Here is a 22,853-nt window from a genome sequence, read left to right as displayed (position 1 = left end):
TTTTGGTAGAAAGTGTTTAGTATTTCCCTTAATTAATGAACGTATCTAGTGTAAGTTCAAGAGCAAACTAGTAATTTTGACTTTTTTACTTTTAATTTTAAGTATAAAGTTTAAGGTTTAACAATAAAAAAATTCTTCGATATGAAGCTAACACAAATTCAAAATAATCTGAAAGAAAGGTAGTTTGTTGTTTTATGGGTAGCAATTACTAGCAACATTATGTGGGAAGTCTAGTTTTGCTTTTGGACATTGAAGGGATTATTCTATGGATATTCTAATCCATTTTGTAATGAAATTAGTGTCATTATTTGACTCTAAATTAATTCTCTCCATAATTCATGGAGAGGCGCTAGTGATTCATTCCAACTTTTTTAGCTGAAATATTATATTGTATATATAAAATATGGAAATGAAATTCATGTAGTCCACATACTTTTCATAATTTTCATGTGTTTTCTTATGAAGAGAAGTGTGTCAAACTTTGAAAATGGTGGAGTAAACGTGTTTTTCTATTTTTAATTCAGATATTAGAGTTCACCATATGAATTAACTAATCAAACGATAAACTAAATATCTTCGAAGTCAAACATACTTCCTTGTTCTAGGTAAAATCTTTGTATTTGGACAAGAACTCAAATGCCATCTTGAATTAAAATAGAGTGTTTGACCATTCCAATATAATTCAAAGTCTTATTTGCCTAGTCAAATGGTCTTCTCTATTTCCATTTATTTGTTTGCTTTAAAAGAAGAAAAATCATTTTCTAACTTTTGATTTGGATAAGTTTCAATTCAAGTCCTATAAATTTTAGTAAAAGTTTAGTTCTTGGTCCAAAGAACCCAATGTCCAGTTGATAAAATGGACCTTGAGTTGTCATTTTACACCCCCAAACTTCCGTTAAATGCACTTTTATCCCTCTTAGTCAAATACACCTTTTTCACATGTTTAAATATAGGATTTGGAAGATTAGAGAAGAATATTTATTGCCCAACTACCCAAATGTATGTCTTGTAAGTGCAAATCTAATTATTTGTAATCTTATTTTCTTAGTATATACTTCATATTTTTCTTTAAGTAGTTATCAACTTATACGCATTTCAACTATTTTATCATAAAGATGGGGGAGTGATTTATTAATTATTTATTGTGAGAAAGTGAGAGTAGGAAAATCTGAATCATTTCCGTTAACGACAAGGATACATATGAACTAAATTATTAACGGAGGTCAAATTTGGACCATTTTAGACTATGAAAGTGAGTTTAATCAAGTGAATGTTGTTGAAAAAACTCAAAAACAATGGCAGGAACGAAAATGGATAGTTCTAACTTCATAAAACATTATGTTAGTTTTAAGACATTGATATTTCAAACTTCAGAAAGACATATTTGAAGTCCGTCCTCAATAAATCAAACTTCAAACATGTATATCGGAAGTTTGGTCTTGATAAGCCAATCTTTTAATGAGTATGTTAGAAATTTACTTCGACAAGCAATATGTCAAACTTCAAATGTGAATTTTGCAACTTTTGTCTGAAGTCATAGCCCAGCAATTGGATCCAGTCAAAGCCCAATGAAATATTGATACACTAAGGCCCATTGGGTCATCACTAATCATACCCAGACAGGCCCAATAGGCTACTTGAAATAATATCACATTATTTTTCATCAATTTCTTCATAATTATTCGTTTCATATTTCCTTACAACTAAAAAAAGAAGAAGTGATCAACAACAACAAGTCCGCACCTTAGTCCCAACATGTTGGGGGTAGGCTATATGAATCCTCACTGACGATGTTATTACTAGACATATTTTGACATACTGATCAAATTATTTGTCAATCAATTCAAAATAAATATAACACTATTCTATGTGCCAAAGGTTATTGTGCTAAATGAATTATTAGTTCCAGGATCTTGATTATGTTCAAAAAGAAATATTTCAATTTTCCCGATAGAGAAATAGAAACATATACGTGTATCGCGTGTGAAATACGTCTACAACAAGTTCTGTATAAGTTCTTAGCTTTGACATTTAGTGTACCCTAGGCGAATTTAGAAATTTTGACCTTAAGGGTGTTCAAAATTACTTTTAAAGGTCATGGTATATATCTATGAAAAATAGCATTTGACCTACATACATGGTGTGTTCAACTGACCACTCTTCGACATACATATAGCTTCCTCCTGCTACATGACACAAATTCAAATTAGTCAACCAATTGATTTCCGAAAAAAATATATAATGTCTTCTATGCAACATAGAGAAGCAAAAAGAAGTTAAAAAAAGATATGAATGTATTGGAACTAAGAAACGTAGTAAACTTACATTAATCAACATCAAGAGCAAGTGTGTCAGATACTTCAAACGCTATGCATTTTTGGAAGATCCTATACAGATGTGACAGTATTTTTGGAGAGTCCGAGCAATATACAACTGTGCATGAAATTAATCTCAGAGAAAAGTGAACAACTTAAAGTAAACAACAACGTACAATGACAGTGAAAAAAGTGTTGAGGCTTCACGTACTGCATAGCCTCTCAAGCTAGCAATGGCTCCCAACAACACTGCACTCGGCGTTGTATACTGCAACAACAACACGAACGTATACATATGATCACCCTCGAGAAGAAAATTCATCCAATCAGCCAATGTAACGACTCCAATCCCCAACAGAGGAAGCACGAAAAGCCTAGCAATCGAGTGTTCTGTTTCTTTGTCCTTAAGGCCTAGCCACTCTGCTTCAACTAAAAGAGGCATACTAACCTCGTCCTCCTTTTCATCGATAACCTTATAGTATCTCCATCATATGATTAACGAGTATATAAACAAGAATCACCGCGATACATTAGGCAAAAGAAACATAAGCAACTCTATTCCTTTTACAATTAGGTTGATCCATACTATGAGCCAACTATAGCTAAGGGAAGATTGCTCGTGTTATCAAACGCGGTCATGATGATAATCAATTGAGTAAATTCTTAAGGGGACGACATATAATCACTACTAAAACACCTAAAACAAAGCCTATAATCGTACTTAACAACACGTTAACAAGTATAAACCACCAATGCACGAAATTATCAAGTGTAATCGATTGTCCTAAGTGAGTGAAGATCAAACATGGCAAGATAAGTGCAAAGACAAGTTTGCTAAGAAGTTTGAAAGTTTCTTTTGGGACAATTTGTGTTTTTTTTGTGAGCAAGAACTAATCAAAAAATTGCTAGTGAAAGAAATTTAAGCAATGGGAGTATAGTGTTGTTATTAACTACCTCACACAATAATCTAAACATCTTTTTCTTCTCGGTAGAGAGTGCTTTCCTAATTAGAGGGCCCTATACGACACAAATTCAGATTAGTTAGAAAGTGAATTTCCCAATATTATTGAGCTTGTTGGAATCAAAAAAAGCTATAAATTTTTTATTTCTTCTTTGGTAGAGAGTGCTTTTCTCTTTAGTGGACCCTACACAACACAAATTCAAATTAGTCAGAAAGTGAATTTTCCAATATTATTGAGGTTGTTGGAATCAAGTAAAACTATAAACTTTGATAAACTTAAAGCAACTTGTTTTCACCAGGTTGTTCGGACTCTTAAAATTTTTTAACGCATTCGATGCACACGTCAACAAAGTGTCTTAAGCAACATAGTTTACAAGACTATATTACCAATATCAAATTCAACAATTTGGTATTAGTAAAACATAATACAATATCAAGACTAATAAATATTTGGAAGTGTCATGTTTATAGCGTATTTTATGGATTATTAATGAAAATAAATCACCAAGAAACAGGGTAAACTATAATCATTATCATAAGATCAATTAAAATAGTAATATGGAATCTGAGAAATCACATAAAAAAGATTATTTATATTAGTTTATGCATACGTAAAAAGTTGCCAAATATTGTTATCCCTTATCAGTTATCACATAGGACTCAGAAGTGTGAGAAAAAAAATATTATTCTTATTAAAATAAGTGTAATTTTTCTATGATCTAATAAAAAGCCGCTAGACGCTCTATCTAGTGATAAATTTGCCCCAAAAAAGTGTAATTTTTCTATGCATCTACTAAACACAAAAAAATATATGAAAAATCACTTATTTTCTCTCGAATAATATTTTTTAGTTGTATTATATGTCGATACATCTCATCCAAAGTTGCATTCAACTCCACTTTTCATGTGAAAATTTCATGGAGTATCTTATATAGTTATCGCTATTTGATATGTATTCATTTTCTTAATATAGTTTTGCAAATCTCTATCCATTTCGGAGTAACTTCAGACATGAGATGTTTGAACGTTATTTTGACAAGGTCTAATTTCAGAGAAAAGTGTCTGAGATCAAGAGAAAAATAACTTAATTCAATCACATGGATGCAATTATATAAAAATGGTTGAACTTCAACCATTTAGATTTGAATTTCGGCCGTATAAAATCTAATTTCAAACAACAACGCATATCTAAAGTTATTCCTAAATTGGTAGACTGACATTTTTTTTATGCACTACGAATATGACTTAAATATTAGTGTCCCAAAATCGAGTATTTGTGCAATTTGGACCCATAGTTTGCCATATCTAACCCAAGTCAAATTTGCGGCCCATTTTAACTCAAGCCCAATAGTTTTTTATTAGCCCCAATTTGTTTGCTTAATGGCCCAATTGATTTAAGAAGAACAGATGCCAATAAGCCCAAACTTGAACCTTGTGGGTTATATCAAGTAAGCCCAACTTTAAACATATTACCAACTGCGCGAATGAACCTAAGATGTCTGGTAACCTGTCTTATTTTTACGATTATAAATTTAGATCTTTATGAAGGGTTATTTATAAAAAAATTCTGTGGCTTGATAATGTAAGCACTTTTTTCAAATTCGTCGATATATATAAGTTAAACTCAAATGTTAGTAAAGTCTTCATCAATCTTCAAACGGATATAATTAATATACACTATTTATATTTAGCATGTTACTTGGCTTATTTATCGAATTACTAACGACATATTCAATGGACAATACATGTAGTTATCATTTAGACGACTTGATTCTGGAAAAAATATATTTTATAAAGTCATTGTATATCACTCTATTCATTCTAATTTATGTGATGCTATTTGATTAGACGTACAATTTTGTTTTTGAAAAAAGACTTTCGAATATTTGATCTTAAAGGATGATATTCTTTTTGGAATGAATGGAAGGAGTAGTTTGAACTAGTTAGGAACTAACTAGATAGTTGAGAACCATATAATTCTTCTCTGACCATGCATCTATCTCAAACTCCAAAAGCAACTAAAATTTGTCCTTTTTTTTTCAGGAAAAATACATTATAGTATCCCAAGATATTTATATTTTTGATGTTAGATATTGTAAGGCTTTTTTTTTTTTTTCAAAAGTAATTTTGATGTTTGGATGACTCAAAGGTTGTTGTATTTTTCTTAGGATTCCCCTGATGTGTGGGACAAGAAAGTACCCCTTTCAAACACTATAGGCAGTAAGACTAGTCATTTCAATCTGTCCACTCATCCATTTTGCACCAAACTTCACATAATTTCCATCTCTTTATTTTCTTGTTTGGTCCCTTTTTTAAGGTGAAAAATGCCTTCTTATATTACTCATCATAAACTTACTATATAGTTGATGGATCATATGTTGTTTTTTTCCCCATTGATACTTGTGTCTTCATTTGATCTTTTCTTTTGGAATTCCTCTATTAACCTTAGTAGGGTAGTTTCAACATGATTTTGGAAATAGATTCTTTATATATGTTTACAAGATAGAGTAAGATTGCATACCCCACACTTTCCTTTTTATATTTAACTTGTGAAATTATACTGAATGTATTGTGTAAAAGTCCAATTTATTAGTGATATTGTCCACTCTGAGTATAGGTTAGCACGACTTTAAAACACGTCATTGCAGTGTGTAAGGTTGCTTATTTATATATCCAATATCTCAATCATGTTTTGTCGATGTAGAACTTGTTATCTTAAGTTAGGGTGTCATATACACCCTCTCTTATGGACTCAATGTTTTTGATGAGGTTTGCCCCACCGCATGACCCACATCAACAAAACTGACACAAGAGTGACTCTGTTATCATTTTGAACATCTAAGACCGCTAGTGATATTTTCCGCTTTCTGTCTAGACCCACACGACTTCAAAACATATCATTAGTATGTAAGACCTACTTAATTATACTCCCAACATCTCTCCTATGTTTTACTGATGTGAGACTTCTAATCTTAAGCTAAGATGTCACGTATTGTTACTGTACTATACTATACAATAACAAGGTCCCAGTTTTCATTTTTTTTTACATAGTTCCCTCCTTTAAATCAGGTATGAGCCACTGGAAATGAAAAAAAACTCTTATTGAGAGTATCACTTTTAAAAATGGTTCCTACAATGTGTAAATCAAAATATACTCGAATTTCATTACTAAAATCGAATATCAAATAGAAAAAAGAAATTTCCTCTGAAGGAAGAAAAGAAAATCAACTTTCACTTTGTGAGTTGTGACCAAGACATTAATTACTGTACTATACTATAAATTGTGACTAATTTGATTTTATATTATATGTCCTCGTCTCTAAGTTTATGATATGAAATTATGAATATTGTGATATTTGAGGGCGGGCTCATAAAGGTGGGTCAAGAAAAAAATTGACAAACTTCTTGATTGATAAATTTTTTAAAAAGGATTTATGTAACACTTTAAATTAATCTCATATCCAAAAAAATATATTACTATATAAAAGGCATAACACAAATTTATATGCTACATACATTGTTGAATTTGATCATGGCATAGCCCAAGGATTGAAGTCATGAAGAGATACGAATTACAAATTTCAAGTCCGATCCTTACGTGTGAAATTTTTTTTTATAGGAAGAACTCACTCTTTTAATTAATCTTATATAACATGAATTTAAATTAGATATATCCCCAATATAATACCAAACATCGAGTAATTAGAAATAGAAGGAAGTCATCACAACCACTTATACCTATAATTTGACAACAAATATCAGCAAATTTGTACTTCTTTTTAATTTCTTGAAGTTTACGTTAAAATAAAGTTATTTTTAGATGGATTGAATATCTCCGTTCATAATCAAGAATTTTGAAGTTTAACTCTGAAAATTGAGAATTTATCAAGAGCATCATCTTAATGGGGTATGTCCGACATAAATTCAAATTAATCGGATCAGAAAACTCCAAATACTAAATGATTAGTTAAAAAAAAACAGAGAAAAAATATGTACTTATTTTGAATTGCATCATGTGGTTGGGGAGAAAAGCTAAATAGGATATTTTTACCATTTGCTTTTTTATTCCTATGGAACTAGTCTACACACAAAGATCTGTCCTATTTTCTCTCAATTATTTTCGGTAAACCAATTGTATATTTTACCCTTTAATTTATATATTTAGAGTAATTTCACAAGTGGTACACATATTTTATCCCTAGTGATGACTTCTTTTGTTTCTTAGTCACTATTTTTGACAGATCTTCTACTAAAAAAAACTATAGCAAAGTAGTTTGAATTTTTTTTTAAAGAAAAGTCATGAAAAAATACTAAAGTAACATGACAAATATTTTTTTTTAAAAAAAACAATAACTACAACAATATAAATATTATTATAATGAAAGTACAATCAATAATATATAGTAACAAAAATTGACGAATAAGATAAGAGTATTGTTATGAGTACTAGTATGAAAGTATAAGTGAGACAATACTATTCTATTCGAATATGTAACCTTCATATATAGTCTCTTATCTAATGGCATACCCTCGATAAGTCCTGCCTAATCACATCTCTCCGATACTTCTTCAGTCACCCTAAAATCATTCATAACCAACCTCTTACAACTGTACATTGAAGCATTTGTACATTTCTTTTTACATGTTCAAATCATCTTAATATTTTTTTATTTTATTTTTTCGTATCTTGTCATTCATCAAAACCACTCCCACCTTATCCCAAATATATATTGCTGTGCCCAAAATCACTTTTTTTACCACACAGCTGTTTGATTTAATGTATAACGAGTGTACGAGATCTTTTGTTTTTTTGACTATTCTCACATACATAAATTGTCAACTTGTACAATATTGATAAATGTAATGTCGTATCAGACATAGTTAAGCATACCAATTGTATTTTGTGAGTAAAAAAAAAAAACTTTAATTATGCTTTTTTAGAAATATTTTGAATTATTAGTTATTATGACTATTGTACTTTTATATAATTTTTGACTGTGTAATTAGTTTTTTGGAAGAATTTTTTTTTTAAGAACATAAGGTTTGAATTGGTACTCCCCATTTTGCCACATAAAATGGAACGATGAGAATACTATGATATTATATAATAGAGAATGTAGAAAAGATTATACTATCATTAGTCAGTACAAGTTAACCTATAGTTTTTAAGATTATTTATAAAAAAATCACCTCTAATTATTTTATACATAACTTATAATTTATTTGTATGGCTTCGTACACTGCTCTAAATCTACACTTAGATTTTTTCATGTTCCCAATTTCCCTCTTTATATATTTCTCTCTTTCTTTTAACTTGCCATTCTCACACACACACTTCACTCATAAATTAAAAGTATATATAATATAGGAAAATTTAAAATTTAATTTTTCTAGTGTTATTTTATGTCCCATGCATGTTTTCTTCTTCTTTTTGTAGTTTCAAGTATGACTTCATGTTATTATTTTTTTTGCATTTAATTAAAATTTTCTTCTTCTATTTAGGGCATATGGAGAAAATAAGGAGCTCTCTCCGGTCCAGTCCGAGGCAGTCGAAGGTTAAAAACACAGCTGACGACTCGTTGATTCTCAAGCACGTCAACAAACATTTTTAGAAATTGACGTGTTTGAGATTCAACGATGCGTGAGCTATGTTTAGCTAGCGTTGTCACGTCTTGGACTGAAGGGAGCTCCCTATTATATATCCACTACGCCTTAATTTTTCATGCATATAGCAAAATAATGTGCCAATATATAGTTTGAATGTATGTAAGCTATCTATATAATTTAACATGTTATAATAAATTTTGTGTGTTATAATTAAACACTTAGGTATTACTATATTAAAGGTTACTTAATTAGTTAATTAGGTATTAAAGGTTTTTTTTTTTTTCTCTATGTGATATTTTCTTATATTTCTGAGCCAATTTCTTGATTTTATTTACTTTGTGTTTAATTCATTAATTGGTTTCACAAATCAATTATACTGAATTTATTTATTTGCAGCAGGTTGTGTATAGTGACGGAAAAATTTCATAGCTAAACAACAAAATCTCATCCTAATTTCATTTAGTTACATATTAGCGATGGATTATAAGAAAAATTCACTGCCCCAGAAGCAAAGAGAGGCAAAATAATAGAATTGATACATTGACATTTTCTTCTAACTTCGTATCCTAACTCAGGACAAATTATCTCTAGATGGCAAAGTGAAAAGTCGAATTGATCTGCACGAAGTGGCATGATATGAATTCAAATTAGTCGATTGGCCCCAAATTGAATACTGAACATCATGTGAGAACTTAAAAAATTGTTGAATTTGGTATATGGCACAAGTAGGGTTTTTGGAGAAAGGTGGATGAATTCTCTACATGAATAATTGTTCTTGCAATGTATGAGATGGATAGTTAAGATCTTATTAATTATTCTTGTAATTATGTGGTTAATTAATGTTACTAATGTTTTGCTTTATGGAATGGAATATCTTATTATCTTATTTCTTGAAACCTAAGTTTTTAATCGTAGTAAAAAAATATTTTTAATTAATTAATTAAATTTTATTTAGTGGTTATCTCCTACCTCATTTATTTTATCATTTCAGAATCCGCAATTTAATAAATATAGAGATGGATATATACTCGATCTATATGTCTCTCTTTCCTCGAGCTCCCCTTCTCTCTTTTGAATTAAATATTCGTAAGTTTAAATTTTTAAATGAGATAGTTACACATTTTTTACTTGTGTAACAACAGGTAGATATATGTTACTCCTATAATATCTACCCTTATTTATCAATGATTGACAGTAAAAAAAAAAAAAAAAAGCTAAGTTCAAAATTTAAAAGAATAAAAAGAAATAAAACTAAAAATCATAAAATAAAATATTTAAAAAAAGTACAAATCCTGAATCCATGGCTGGGGACTCTTGATTTATGCAAGTTTTACTTTATTGGATATCAATGGCTAGGGCAATATTTGAAAAACATGTAACTCTGAAATTTTTCTATTTTTATGATTGCAAATAAGTACTATATTGTCTTTTCCTTGGGAAAGAGAATTAGGTGGGGTACGGAATAGTGAAATCGATTTCAAAATATAAAGAAGTAAACACACGAAAAATAAAATAAAAAAACAAAAGGATTCAATATCTTCTATACATACATATAAAATAATTTTAATCTTATATATGCATACAATACAATGAAATTTTTTACCGAAAAAGATTTGAATGGACTCCCTGCTCCCCACTTGTCTACTCCGATAGGTATTAAGCTTCAATTTATTTGGGAACGATTGATTTCCTAACATGAAACTTTTCTAAACGAATCTAACTTCATCACATTCCAATATAAATATCGAACATTGAACGATTTTTTTTTAGAAAAAACAACAAAGAACCAATATGCATAAATCCAGATACTCTATTGAACAAAGAATGAAAAGAATAAAAACTTTGTATTTATTCTTGAGTTATAAATATATAATATTGTACATACCAAAAGAAAATCTTTAAAATATTATTCTACGAATGACTAAAACATATGCAACAAGAAAAGTTAGGGTCAATCCCATATATAAGTGGGATCGATAGAAATGTTTTTGAGAATAAAATCGTAAAGCTAGTCCTAGCTATTAGATCTAATCAAAGCAGACAATACTTTAGCCGTTACAAAAATATCTTTAAAAAATATATTATCAAGCTAAAATTCCCTTGGTTAACTCAATCAAATGAAACAAGATCACAATAGTTGAAATGGGTACACTTAATCCAATAAGTGCAGCCATGCCCAAAACCAAACTAGGTCTTGTATCCATTAATATAGATTGCAACAATCCCAATGCTTGACAAATATTTGCATCGTAATTAGCGTATATACTCTTTTCCCAATCCATCCAATTAGATGGAGGCTCGTAATTTCTTTCGATCATTTTCATCTCATGAATTCTCTTACGTAAAATAATTAAGTTTTCATCTACATTACGACCATTGTAATAGTTTCGATCTTGAGCTTCTCTCCCCATTGCCAACGTCGTTGTCCTCGAATTTCGTGATGATGATGATGATGATTTTCGTCTTGATGAAAATGGAGAAGATGAAAGAAAAGAAGTTGTTGTTGCCATTATTTAGAGTGATTAATTTTGAGAATTGTATAAATATTGAAAAATGAGATTTGGGTTATAATAGGCTTTGGGTGTCTGTATTTATAGATGTTGGAGACATAGGGTAATGTTAATTAATTATTAATTTAAAGTATTAAGCCAAAAAATGATTAAGGAAAACCTTGTTATATTAACTGTCATCACCGATAATTAATAGAAAAATAATTTAGATTATATCATTTGTCAAGTAGACATGGTCAATATATGATTTAGTCTTGCAACTTGCAACTTGCAACTTGCAAATATAATGAATATTAATTGGCAGCGGGCCGAGTATTTTCGCTAAAAGAATTTAAAATATATTAAAAAAATATACTTACCACTTCTATCTATTTATTTGCTTAAAAAAAAGTGTCTCCTTTTATATATGAGAACAAATCAATTTTCAATTTTCAATTCTACGACGTTACTCTTACATGGTATTTTTAACATTTCTTATCCTAATGTATATGATATTTTTTTGCTTTTTTAAAATTGTTAATTCGTGTTATTTATCATACTTTTGATTTAGTTTCTGAATATGTAAATTATTTTTCAAAATTCTTAAGATTATATGTCTAAATTTACGGTGGAAAAAGTACTATAAATTTCAATGTTAAACAAATTTTAGTGCATAAATTCAACTAGTCATTCAGGTAATATGGTTTGACTTTTGTGCAGGTCGGTTCTTTTTTTAATATTTAGTTCTCTGTATCTTCCCATTTTATTTTCCAGGTAGGGTTGGACGTTTTAATGTAAAACATCTATTAAACAATAAATTGAAAAAATATTCATTTGTTTATTTTTGAAAATGAAATCAGAAAGTAGTTGGAAAGACCAGATCACCAGGGTTTTTAATTTCTATACTATATAGTATTATTATTTTATTGGCTGACGCAAAACTGAGATGGAAATAACTTTAAAAGAATATTAATCCAAAGAAAGTGACTATAGATCAAACCTATCCAATTTTTATAGTACGATGATTGGCAATTCACGACCTAGCTATACCTCTCCAAGGAACAAAATGTTGAATTGAATTATACTAATCGCTACTTGAACTGAACAATTTACGTCTCATGAGCTAATTTTTTAAATGAAATTAAGTTCAAAATTTATTTTCTTATCGACCTATCGTAATTGATGTTGAACTCCACGTTATAGTTGACTATTGAAACCCTGCAATAATTATTTCAGTTTTAAGACGTGCTTACCCAAACCTAGAAGACGTTGACTAACTTTTGTCAATGAATTAATTAATAGAGTTCATTTTAAAGTACAAATTCGAATATGATTCTGGTCAACATTAAATGTATTCAGTTTTTCGATCTGCAATTTATCATTCTTGTTTCTGTTTTTCTTTATAATTATTTCTGATGTTATTATAACAAAGTGACTATAATAATTTAACCAAACACAAACTACTACCACTCTAAAATTCTTTTTTTATTAACTAGATCATAGTTTTGGGTGCAACGACAATCCTAAATAACCTTTTCTGAATCAACAAAGAGGATATGGAAAGACATTATACCAACCATACCTGGTGTAATCCCACGGGTGGAGTCTAATAACAATTAAAACCATACATTTCAAGGATGAAAATGCCATTTGACACGACCTACTAAACTCGTCATAGAAATTATTTGATTCCAATGATCCAATCAACAGTGAGTTTTTTTTTTTGGTTATGAAAATAGGCCAAAAAGTTCAAACTTTACATTAGAGTTCAGATCATAGTTACCACACTTCACGATTATTCGGGAGTCGAGACGATCTTCATGGAGTTTCTAATGCTTTTGACCCCTAAAGATAACAGGAAGGAGATGAAATTTACTGCATATTAGTAGAATTAGCTCAATAGCTCACATAAGAAAGACCTCCCTTTACTGCACAAGCATCTCCTTTTGATTAGCACCTGTAGGAGATAAATCAATAAAAAAGTCGCATATCTTTGTTATCAACATCATCCATTTTTCCCAAGCAATTTACAAGCCGTCAAGGGTAAACAGATCAAGTGGATCAGCAGGAGAAGATTCCTGCTGCTCGTCGGGTTTACCTTCATCTGAGGGCGGAGATTCAACTTGTTGAGTTGGTTCAGGCAAATCATCATCCTTTATGGGCTGAAGCTTTGCTTCTTCCTCTGGCTCTTCTTCGATATCTTTGAGACGTGGTGGAGGTTCAAGCCGTTGATACTTGGGTTTATTTTTCTCCAGGAGAAGATACGTTGTGTAATACCAAAACATGAGAATTCTACTTTGAGCAGTAATGGTATCACCTATTCGGCTGCCTCCAAATGATAGCCGCTCGAGTACCTGTAGAAGCAAAATTCAAGATGTTGCCATACAAGGATGAAAACAATTTGATTCACTGCCAATGCTTGGATTTTGATCAGCAAGCATAAAATGAAGGGAGAGAGGATATGGTGAATTCAATCTTGAAGTTCGGACAGTGAGAAAAAAATATTCTTGCAATGGAACCACCTCCCGAAGATCCAAGAGGGAGCAGGATTCCACTTTTTGAAATGTGAAGCACTTTTAGTGTTGTCTGCTACAGATTTTAGGTATGTATTGACTTCAACTCTCCAGGTTTCCAGTTATCTATGTTTATTATCACCTTGGTTTAGCATTAATCTAAAATAATAACTCTAAATTGAACATAGAAGCTAGTTTAGGTTAGAAGTTGGCCAGGTGTCAAACTGATGCATGACGCTGAAGAACAACAAAAGGAAGAAAACAACCAAAACAATACGTTTCTGAGTAAAGAAAAAAAATGGGAAAAACAAAACCATGGCTGCAGTATTGCCATTTATAAACAATGTGTTCATCATGTTAACCTTAGTATTTGTGCCTATCAGTCATACACTAGTCCTTAAATGGTCATGCTAATACTCAGACGTGAAAGGTTCACGAGCCATCTAGAGCTAACCTTAGTTCTCTCTGCGCCAAAGCCTCCTAAGGTTTCAATACACCAACATGATTTTCTGGGTAAATTAGAGAAGCTTTTGCCATATAATTGGAAGTTTTAGTTCAATGATCTAAAAATTGATGTCCATACATTAAAATTTCTACAAAAGATAGTAGAGCAATTCAAAGGAGAATCTTATGAAGTAAAAAGGAGTCCTCTGTCTTCACTCACCTGTTCACCAGACTGTACGTCAAATGTTTTTTGATGCTCAAATTGAAGGCCACTAAATTCATTGATGCTAAGCCCCTGAAACGCCCTGAAAGTAACAAGAAATTCACCAACTATTGAAGCCCTTGGATAGAAAGACTAGTAGACTCAAGGAATGGCCCAGTACTCTGGCATATGAAGGGACATTTAGTACCATCTTATAAGCGAAACTCGAGGAATCCACCGAAAAATAATTGGTGTGTTGTCTGAATTGACATAGGAGCCTCCAAAGACAATAAAAACTGTCATAAGAGAGGGACCTAATGCTAATGCAGCTTCAGTCGTTGGAACCATAGCTCCCACAGTCAAGCCCATAGCAGATGCAGCAAAAGACTCCACCGTCACAATTCCGCAGAACTTCCCAAATCTACAAACCAAAGCAGAACGGTTTCAGCACTCAATGTGGAGTGTATTCTAATTTCCAACCTTGTGTCTCATTTTATTGAAATACCAGTTACCAAAAGCTACAGATAGCATCTGTCACTGGAGGGGGGAAAAGTCACGGGACCACTAAAATTCGGAAAGTGAATGCAAGAAACAACGAATGAACGCCATAGTGCAAAAAATTGACTGCGAAGACCCTTTTCTCAATAAAGGCACAGTAAGACTTCAGAGTAAATACCTTCGTTGAACCTGGCAAATATGAGCTCAGCAAGGTGATTGGTGAAGAAGCTTATATGACATCTTGACTGATGGTTATGAAGTCATTAATTTGATGCACAGAAGGAATATATGCATACATGTGTTCCCATTTCAATTGCTTTGTTCAAGAAAGATTTTGACAATCCATAAAACATTAACCACAGCCCTTTTTTCGTAATAAAAATAGATGAACTGATTATGACTGAGATGATTATATCCTTTGCTGCTATTCAACCTAGAAAAATTACTTGAATGTGGATATTTCTAATAAAGATATTAAAAGTTGTCTTTCTAAATGCCAAGTTTTTTCTGAGCTTGAGTTGATGTATTTATTGAGGTATTGTAGCTTAAGGCCTTCTCTGTCTTCTCCTAAGTATTAGTCACAGGAAAATGCATAGACATGCAGTTTCCCCATACTTTACTCAAAGCAGACTCAGAGATCAGCTAGTAACTTAGATCTTTTCATCTTAGGATCTTTTTTGTAATTACTTAAAAGCACCCATGATCCACCAAGTTCTAAATCTTGCATCACTGGCCCTGAGAATTTCTCGGTCATCAAAAAAAGAATTTCTTAAAGCAGGGAGACCTCTGTCCTTGAGAAAAACATACTTGAAATCGGGGAGATCACATGAAATAGCCTTAATAACTTCACTCTAATCAGCAACACATATATGTGTACAACTCATAAACAGTGGTAAACTCACCTAGAAATGGTAGGATGAAGTCGAGCCATTGGGTATAGGATGCCACCAAAGAGTAGAGGAAATGCTGCTCCAACAGGAATCTCAGCAATCAACTTGGAAAGCAAATATGGTCCCAGAGCATAAGACCCTTTTGCACGCTCTCTATCAACAATTGCTCGTTCCTTGGGAAAGACACCAACTGTTTTTGTGAGAGCAGCCATAGCAGTGTTTATTGCAGCAACCTACGCATGAACACATGCAAATTGGAAGGATATTGATTAGGAACTCCATCGCCTCATCAATTTGGCACTTGTACTTTCATGATGTTTTTTAAAGAATAAGAAAATACTGCTTTTGAGCACAGAAAACTCGAGGAAAAGAACAGTTACTCTTCCTATTCATGCGCAATCAAGAGTACATGTTGACGCTACATTAATCTTATTGACAGGACCTGATAAAATATACTGGCATTTCAAACCTGAAGTAATCCCATCCTGTCTTGTATTGACGTTTGTGATATGCCCATCCTCCAGAATATAGAACCAAATATCAAAGCTGAAGCAATTGACATCCTTGCCCGAACTTTGTTTGTTGGTCCATCACGAGAAGCCTATTCATCAATTTAATTGATCTCAATTATAATAGATCCAAAATAAAAAAAATGCAAAATTGCTCAAGTATCACTTTCTTTTTCTTTTTCTTTTTTGCATAAGAAACGGATTGAAGGAAGTCCTCAATCTGGAGAAAATAAATAAATCATATCTATTGGAGATAGGGTAAGCTCTAACTAGCTACATAGCATGATAATGCAGTTAGACTCGAACAAATGACCTATAGCACACAACAGGCTAAAATTCTCCAATTTACATCTGTTAAATTTTCCAGACAAATGAACGAATTTCTCCTTTTCAGTGATCATTGCTATTTATATGATTTATAGTTCCAGCACTATTTATAATCAGCATGGTAACTACTTCCAAATTCCTGTTAAAACAGGTTAGTGACATTGGATGAGAATTATATAGATGGGACTCACTTGCATCCATGCACGCTTGAGAAGTAACCTGAACTGCCTCCACCAACCACCTTTGCGTGAAATAGATTTCTTTTGGAAGTTCACATGGGTCTTCGAGCTATCCCTTACAAGTGAAGTTGCATATAAAACCTCTGGTATCTTTTCTGAGAATGACTCAACTAGACCATTTATTCTCTTTTGAGAAGAATATACACTCTCTCGAGAACTATAGTCTATAGATATTAGATCAGCCAAAAATTCAGCAGGATTTACATTATCTGGACAAATGTACCTGTCATTTAGTAACCATCATCAATACTTGATTAACAAATTGCAGTTTTCACTTCACGTGAATCATAGGAAATTAAGCTGGCTCCATATCCATATGGCAATGGCCTAACTTAAATGCATAAATTTACACAAGCACACATGTGTGCACGCACATATATATGTACACATCCCTCACCCCACACCCTCCCCCACAAAAATAACCAGAAAGAAAAACCAAGAGTATACGTTTACATCATGAAGTGTTGCAACTCACACCCTAAATTCATAAACGGTATTTCCTTATCATGCTACTTCATGCTCGTTCCAAGATTGAAGTACCTATTCTACTTATAAGAATCCACTTCTTTACAAGATTTCTTCTCCTTATAGATAGATATAGCATCTATGATTTTCGCCTTACCACATTCTAACTTGATATTATGTGTTTAAGAATAAAATGTGACACTAAAATCACCATCAAGTTTATCAAAGGGACATTTAGCTCTACTTGAAAGAATACATGTTCCAATTAACAGGCACCATGTAGACATATATGTTGTCAGACCACAAACTGCACAAATAAGCTACAGTTCCAGGAATACAATGCCTGATTGAGAACCAAAGCACAATACTATAAGGTTATATAAATTATATAAGTAATTTTGGGAATCGATCATATAACAAACCCGAATTTCGAGAAGTATGCTAGTACTTCATCACGTGCAGGACCTGCATAAATGAGCGAGCCCCCTGCCAACAGAACAATGTCGTCGAATTTTGCATACACAGACCCTCTAGGCTGGTGTATAGAACATATAACAGTATGTCCATCTTGTGCAAGTTGTCTTAAGGTTTCCATCACTCGCTCTGCTTGGAAAGCATCAAGTCCTGAAAGCAGGGTTTTGTGGGGAAGGAGTAAAAAGGTGAACAAGAAACCATTGAAGTAAAACCTTGTCTTCGCATTAGTATTATGACTTCAATAATATATTTAATTGTTTCTACTCAAAATCAAAATTTTCCTAAATTATAAACGTCCTTCATTTTAGATTTAAAGAGCTAGTAATATCTCACAACTGCCACCGAAGGAAGTTGACAGTTCATATTTTTTAGAAGTTTGGGTGGAAAACTTTCTATTATTACTATGTGAATGATTCAAAGTAAGTTAAACAGAATACAACTAGCTTTCAAGCTGAACCTCCATTGTAGGAGGCTAAACGGAATCCAGACACCGAAACCATTAACAAAAAAGGCATGACATTAACATAGAAGATCCTTACAAAAAAGAACATCACTAATATACAAGAGAATAAGCTAGACAAAACTAGGATGCATAAATGCATTCTATATGAAAGAGGGAGAAATACTCATCAAGTCATTAACTAATGAATGTATGATATTGGTTTAGCTCCAGTCTGAATGTTTTTCCACCAGAAGCTCATCTTGTTAGCTTTCATTTTATATGTTTATTCCTTCCCCCTCTACACGTAGAAGCTTCTAAAACCAAATGCACTGTTTTACATACAAAAGTACTTCGAAATTGGTACCATATATCTAAATAAAACCCCACAAGATTTCCTTGACATAAAGAGAATCAAGCATACACATTTCCAGACAGTACAATAGCACAAGGAATACAGAATCCGAGATAATGGTTTTGAAGTCCTTAATAGCACCATAAGCAAACATTTGTTTTTGGACATTATTGAGTTCAGTATATTGTCTGCGCAAGTAGAAGAACTAATTAAGCCTCTACAAGGATAGAAAAAATATTCAGATTCATTTTTTTAGACTTCTCTAGAACCATATAATCACAGGATTTGGATGCCTACGCAAGCTCAACAATCTTTTTATGCATCTCATCCAATAATTATTCTGACTTCCTTTACATGAAAATTTGACAGAGTCATGTAACTAAGGAGTCAGCACAACTGAATAATGGTTGTGGCCAGGAGGTAAGCACCATTATAAGTGAAAGATAGAAGAGATAAAAGTGAATATTGGGAGTCCCTGCTATTTTAACTTCATAGAGTGGACTACATTCTACAGGGAAGCATAGTGGCCAGAAATCTATAGTTATCCTACTTTAAAACCTTTGATTTTATAAAGACTCTCCTTGGTTTATATGTGCTTCTAGAAATGTTGTAATGACTAGTCATTGGTGAAAAATTAAAGCATATAATGTCAACCAGACAAATATACTCACTGGTCAACTAAGTTGAATAAAGGCAGAAAAATTGGATGATAACATCATGATCAAAGCATAATGCCAGAAAACGTGGACTAGCAAAAGCAATAGCATAACTTACCAGTGGTAGGTTCATCAGCAAAAACTACAGATGGACTGGCAATAAGCTCACATGCAAGTGACAGGCGCTTCTTTTCACCTCCACTAATTCCACGAAATTTTGCATCACCAATGCGTGAATCAGCACAACTGACCTTTTAAAGTGACATGAAACCAACACTACTGAGGACAAAGTAGAGAGATTTCTCTACTAAATGCAGAAGTAATACCAACAGATTCCAGATTTTTCAAGAAGCAGAAACTGAAGATAGAGCAGCAAACTCATTGAAGAATGAAAAGGGAATTAACATGGATAAGGGATTATTTGTTCATGGACAAATTATTCAGAGATTGTAGTGCAAAATTGTAATACAATGGATATTAATCAAAAAATTATTTTGTTCAGTATCGGATGTTTGGTTCATCATATTAAAAGTTGGATGTGAGATGTACTATATAAAACATTAAGTACCGCGGTAAGACAGAGGGAAACCTTACCAAACCTGTTTTAAACAATAGGTTGTTCACATATTCATCTCTCTCTTCTATTGAAGATACGTCCTGTAGCTGCAGTTCAGCTGCAAGAGAGAGAGTTTCTCGAACAGTCAACTGGGAAAAGAAAAGATCTTCTTGTCTAACATAGGCAAACCTGTAGGAGCAAAAAATTCCATCATCTTGTTAAGAATTTCTCTCAAGAGAAAAGTAATCAGTCTAATTGACAGTGGACGTACTTGTATATTTTGTTTGAAAACGGCACCCCATTGATGTCCAAAAGACCAGACAAATTTAACTTAGGTGATGCTTTTGTTTGACCTGCCAGAACATTGAGAAGAGTAGTCTTTCCTGATCCTGATGGACCCATTATTGCTAGCAATCGACCAGGTTTGGCTTCTCCTGTCACATTTTTTAGCAAAAACCGCACCTAGAGTTCAGGGATGAAAAGATACAGAAAGATTTTGAATGTCAACGTCAATATCATTTGAATCTGGCCCTCAGAATAACTACACAATTCCAATCATGGGAAACTTGCATGTTGCTTAAACCACTACAACAAGAAATTAGTTATCTCAAAAAGCAAAATGAGCAAAAGTTAAAGGGAGAGTAAAAGAATATGCAGGTGAGAATTAAAATTAAGGGGAAGCCACAATTACTTATAAGGTCAATACACATAATTGTGTTACTTACCGTCTCAAAATGAAAAGGCCAAGCCACATAGTTGATCATAAATTTGAGGAAATAGACTAGATTATGAAGATACCATCAAAGGTTAAACACTTAAACTGTGAAGTCACTTTGAAGTAACAATATCTGTTTGGCTACTAAGAAGGAAAGAGGTGAAAGTATGGGTGTTCTTTTGTCATTGAGAATATTCATATTCATTGGTTATATTCTTATAGAGTTCCAGCAGTACATTCCTTCGTTCCTTCTTTTTTCTTCTGATAAGACGAGATAAGCAATATATGTATATCTGCTAACACACACGAAATTTCTCATTTGTTCCCTCTAACAAACCCCGGTATACACACACACACACATATATATATCCAACTATTAAGATAACTGCTCACTCCCTGTCACTTAACAGGACCGATATCTATTATAGTTTACTGGTAATATCTATATCTAATATACATAAATTAAAACATATAAGCCTCATTGATAACGGCAAACTGATGAAATTAACTGAAGTTCATCATCTGGCATAATGTCTGTGTTATTCTACATTTCTACTACACAGAATTTGGCAACAAGCTCTGAGTGCTATCATCAATTTCAGCTTAATTACACAATATTTTGAATAAAAAAAAGCTAAATAGAAGAACTGTTCATAAGTTCACCAAATAATCTACTGTAACATTTATCAACATAAGCTCGCATGCTTTGTTTCCGACTTCACTTGACTTCTCCAAACGCTACTTCGAAATTCAATCTATATTCAAAAAAAAATAAAAATGCAATGGACTCACTCACCGTATTTGCGGATTTATCAGAGAGCGAGCAAGTGATATTAGTCCATCTAATAGTAACCGGAAGTACTTTTCCAGTAACCGTAGCTTCGTCATTTTCACTTCCTCTTCCACCGTCATCATCAGGAACGTCTTCATTATCCGGTAAAATCGCCGGACCAGGAGAGGAGAAAAGTCGGAGCAGTAGCGCCGCCGCTACAGCCGCCAGTAACTGGCCAACTCCGCTGCCTTTGCCGGTAATCGGCAACATTTTCTCCGTTCACGTTTTAGTTCGTCTTCTTCTCGCACTCAGAACTACACTGGTTCAGTTTTAAGAAGAAAAAAAATTACAAATCAAATAGAGAGAAAAACGACGTCGGTTTGTGGATTTTGAGTAAGACAAAAGTTTGTTGTGAACGAACACGTGTCCTTCAGGAGGAGATAAGGTATGAAGGTTATGATAGTAATTTTGCTACTAACTTGTAAATTGCCAATTTAATTTTTAATTAATCTTAACTCCTAGTATTTTGATAATTTTTCCACAAAGTGTACATGTTTAAAATCGAAATCAAAATAACAATGGTTTTAAAATAGTGAATATTAAGATATGTGTTAAATTAAAAGATTTGAAAATAAAAGTATATATATTAAAATTTAAATATTAAATGATTAAAATTATTTTTTTTGCTCAACATCTGAATATATAAAAGTATTTGTATTTATTTAAAACTAATAAATATAAAAAATATTTAAAATACTAGTTATTCTTTCTATTCAAAAATAAGAATATGAAGTCAAAATTAGATAGTGTAATCTTTGACCCCTTCGTCATAATCTCTAATTTGTTCAATTATTCATGGGCTACATTTAGGTATAAGAAGTTCTATTAGTGTAAAAGAGTGTAATGCTAACAGAAATAATTAATTTGCTCTCTTGGTCTTACTTTATAACTTGATTAATCATAAGAGAAGAAAGAATTTTTTTCGTAAAAATCATGCTTGTTATCTTCTCATCTAAGTTGTGACCTAAGAGCTAAGAAATGAACATATATCATAGTATTTAAATTCTATGTTTTACACATGTAAGTAGGTGTCGAGGTGATAGACTAATAGTATGTGAGATGGTGATTGGTGTTGATTTATAATGTTGGTTGATAGTACATGCATAATGCATTTGGTGGTTATGATTGATAATATGATGGATATAGTAATAACTAATGGTGGAGTGATGATCAATAATTGTGGACTGATTAAATATTTAAAGGGAAAAGACTCAAATATGTCATTGAACTTTAAGAAAAGGCTTATTTGTGACATCTATTTAAAATTTGACTTATTTATGTTATTTTTGTTTGAGAAAAGGCTCATTCATGTATTATTTGTTAACTGAAAACAAATATAATTTTGCAAAAGCATTTTTACACTTGGT

At 32.1% G+C, this 22,853-nt stretch overlaps 2 protein-coding genes and 1 pseudogene across 3 annotated transcripts; all 3 read right to left on the bottom strand.

Annotated features, from left to right (window-relative positions):
• Positions 1 to 2,451: 2,451 nt before the first annotated feature.
• Positions 2,452 to 3,290, bottom strand: LOC125821431 (protein PIN-LIKES 2-like; annotated as a pseudogene).
• Positions 3,291 to 10,954: 7,664 nt separating this feature from the next.
• LOC125821429 (uncharacterized) lies at positions 10,955 to 11,393 on the bottom strand. The gene has a single exon (XM_049500846.1). It carries the CDS (start codon positions 11,391 to 11,393, stop codon positions 10,968 to 10,970), a length of 426 nt encoding a protein of 141 aa, XP_049356803.1. The 3' UTR covers positions 10,955 to 10,967.
• A 1,630-nt stretch (positions 11,394 to 13,023) lies between these two features.
• On the bottom strand, positions 13,024 to 21,740 carry LOC125821379 (ABC transporter G family member 7). 2 transcript variants are annotated; one of them, XM_049500792.1, is made up of 12 exons: positions 21,451 to 21,736; positions 20,211 to 20,401; positions 19,978 to 20,128; positions 19,502 to 19,634; positions 17,882 to 18,083; positions 16,947 to 17,217; positions 16,389 to 16,520; positions 15,932 to 16,152; positions 14,740 to 14,952; positions 14,550 to 14,634; positions 13,471 to 13,726; positions 13,024 to 13,329 (listed from the first exon to the last, which is right to left on the bottom strand). In XM_049500792.1, exons 1-12 carry the CDS (start codon positions 21,694 to 21,696, stop codon positions 13,298 to 13,300), a joined length of 2,133 nt encoding a protein of 710 aa, XP_049356749.1. In that variant the 5' UTR covers positions 21,697 to 21,736; the 3' UTR covers positions 13,024 to 13,297. The 2 variants fall into 2 exon arrangements, with proteins under 2 accessions (XP_049356749.1, XP_049356748.1); XM_049500791.1 differs by having other exon boundaries at positions 13,024 to 13,726; positions 21,451 to 21,740.
• Between the last annotated feature and the right edge of the window lie 1,113 nt (positions 21,741 to 22,853).

Source organism: Solanum verrucosum, unplaced genomic scaffold (genome assembly GCF_900185275.1).
Source record: "Solanum verrucosum unplaced genomic scaffold, falcon-dt-bn FXZP01000217.1, whole genome shotgun sequence".
NCBI classification, from domain to species: domain Eukaryota; kingdom Viridiplantae; phylum Streptophyta; class Magnoliopsida; order Solanales; family Solanaceae; genus Solanum; species Solanum verrucosum.
The sequence above is the reverse complement of the archived record's forward strand: the minus strand, read 5'-3'. Positions and strand labels throughout refer to the sequence as shown.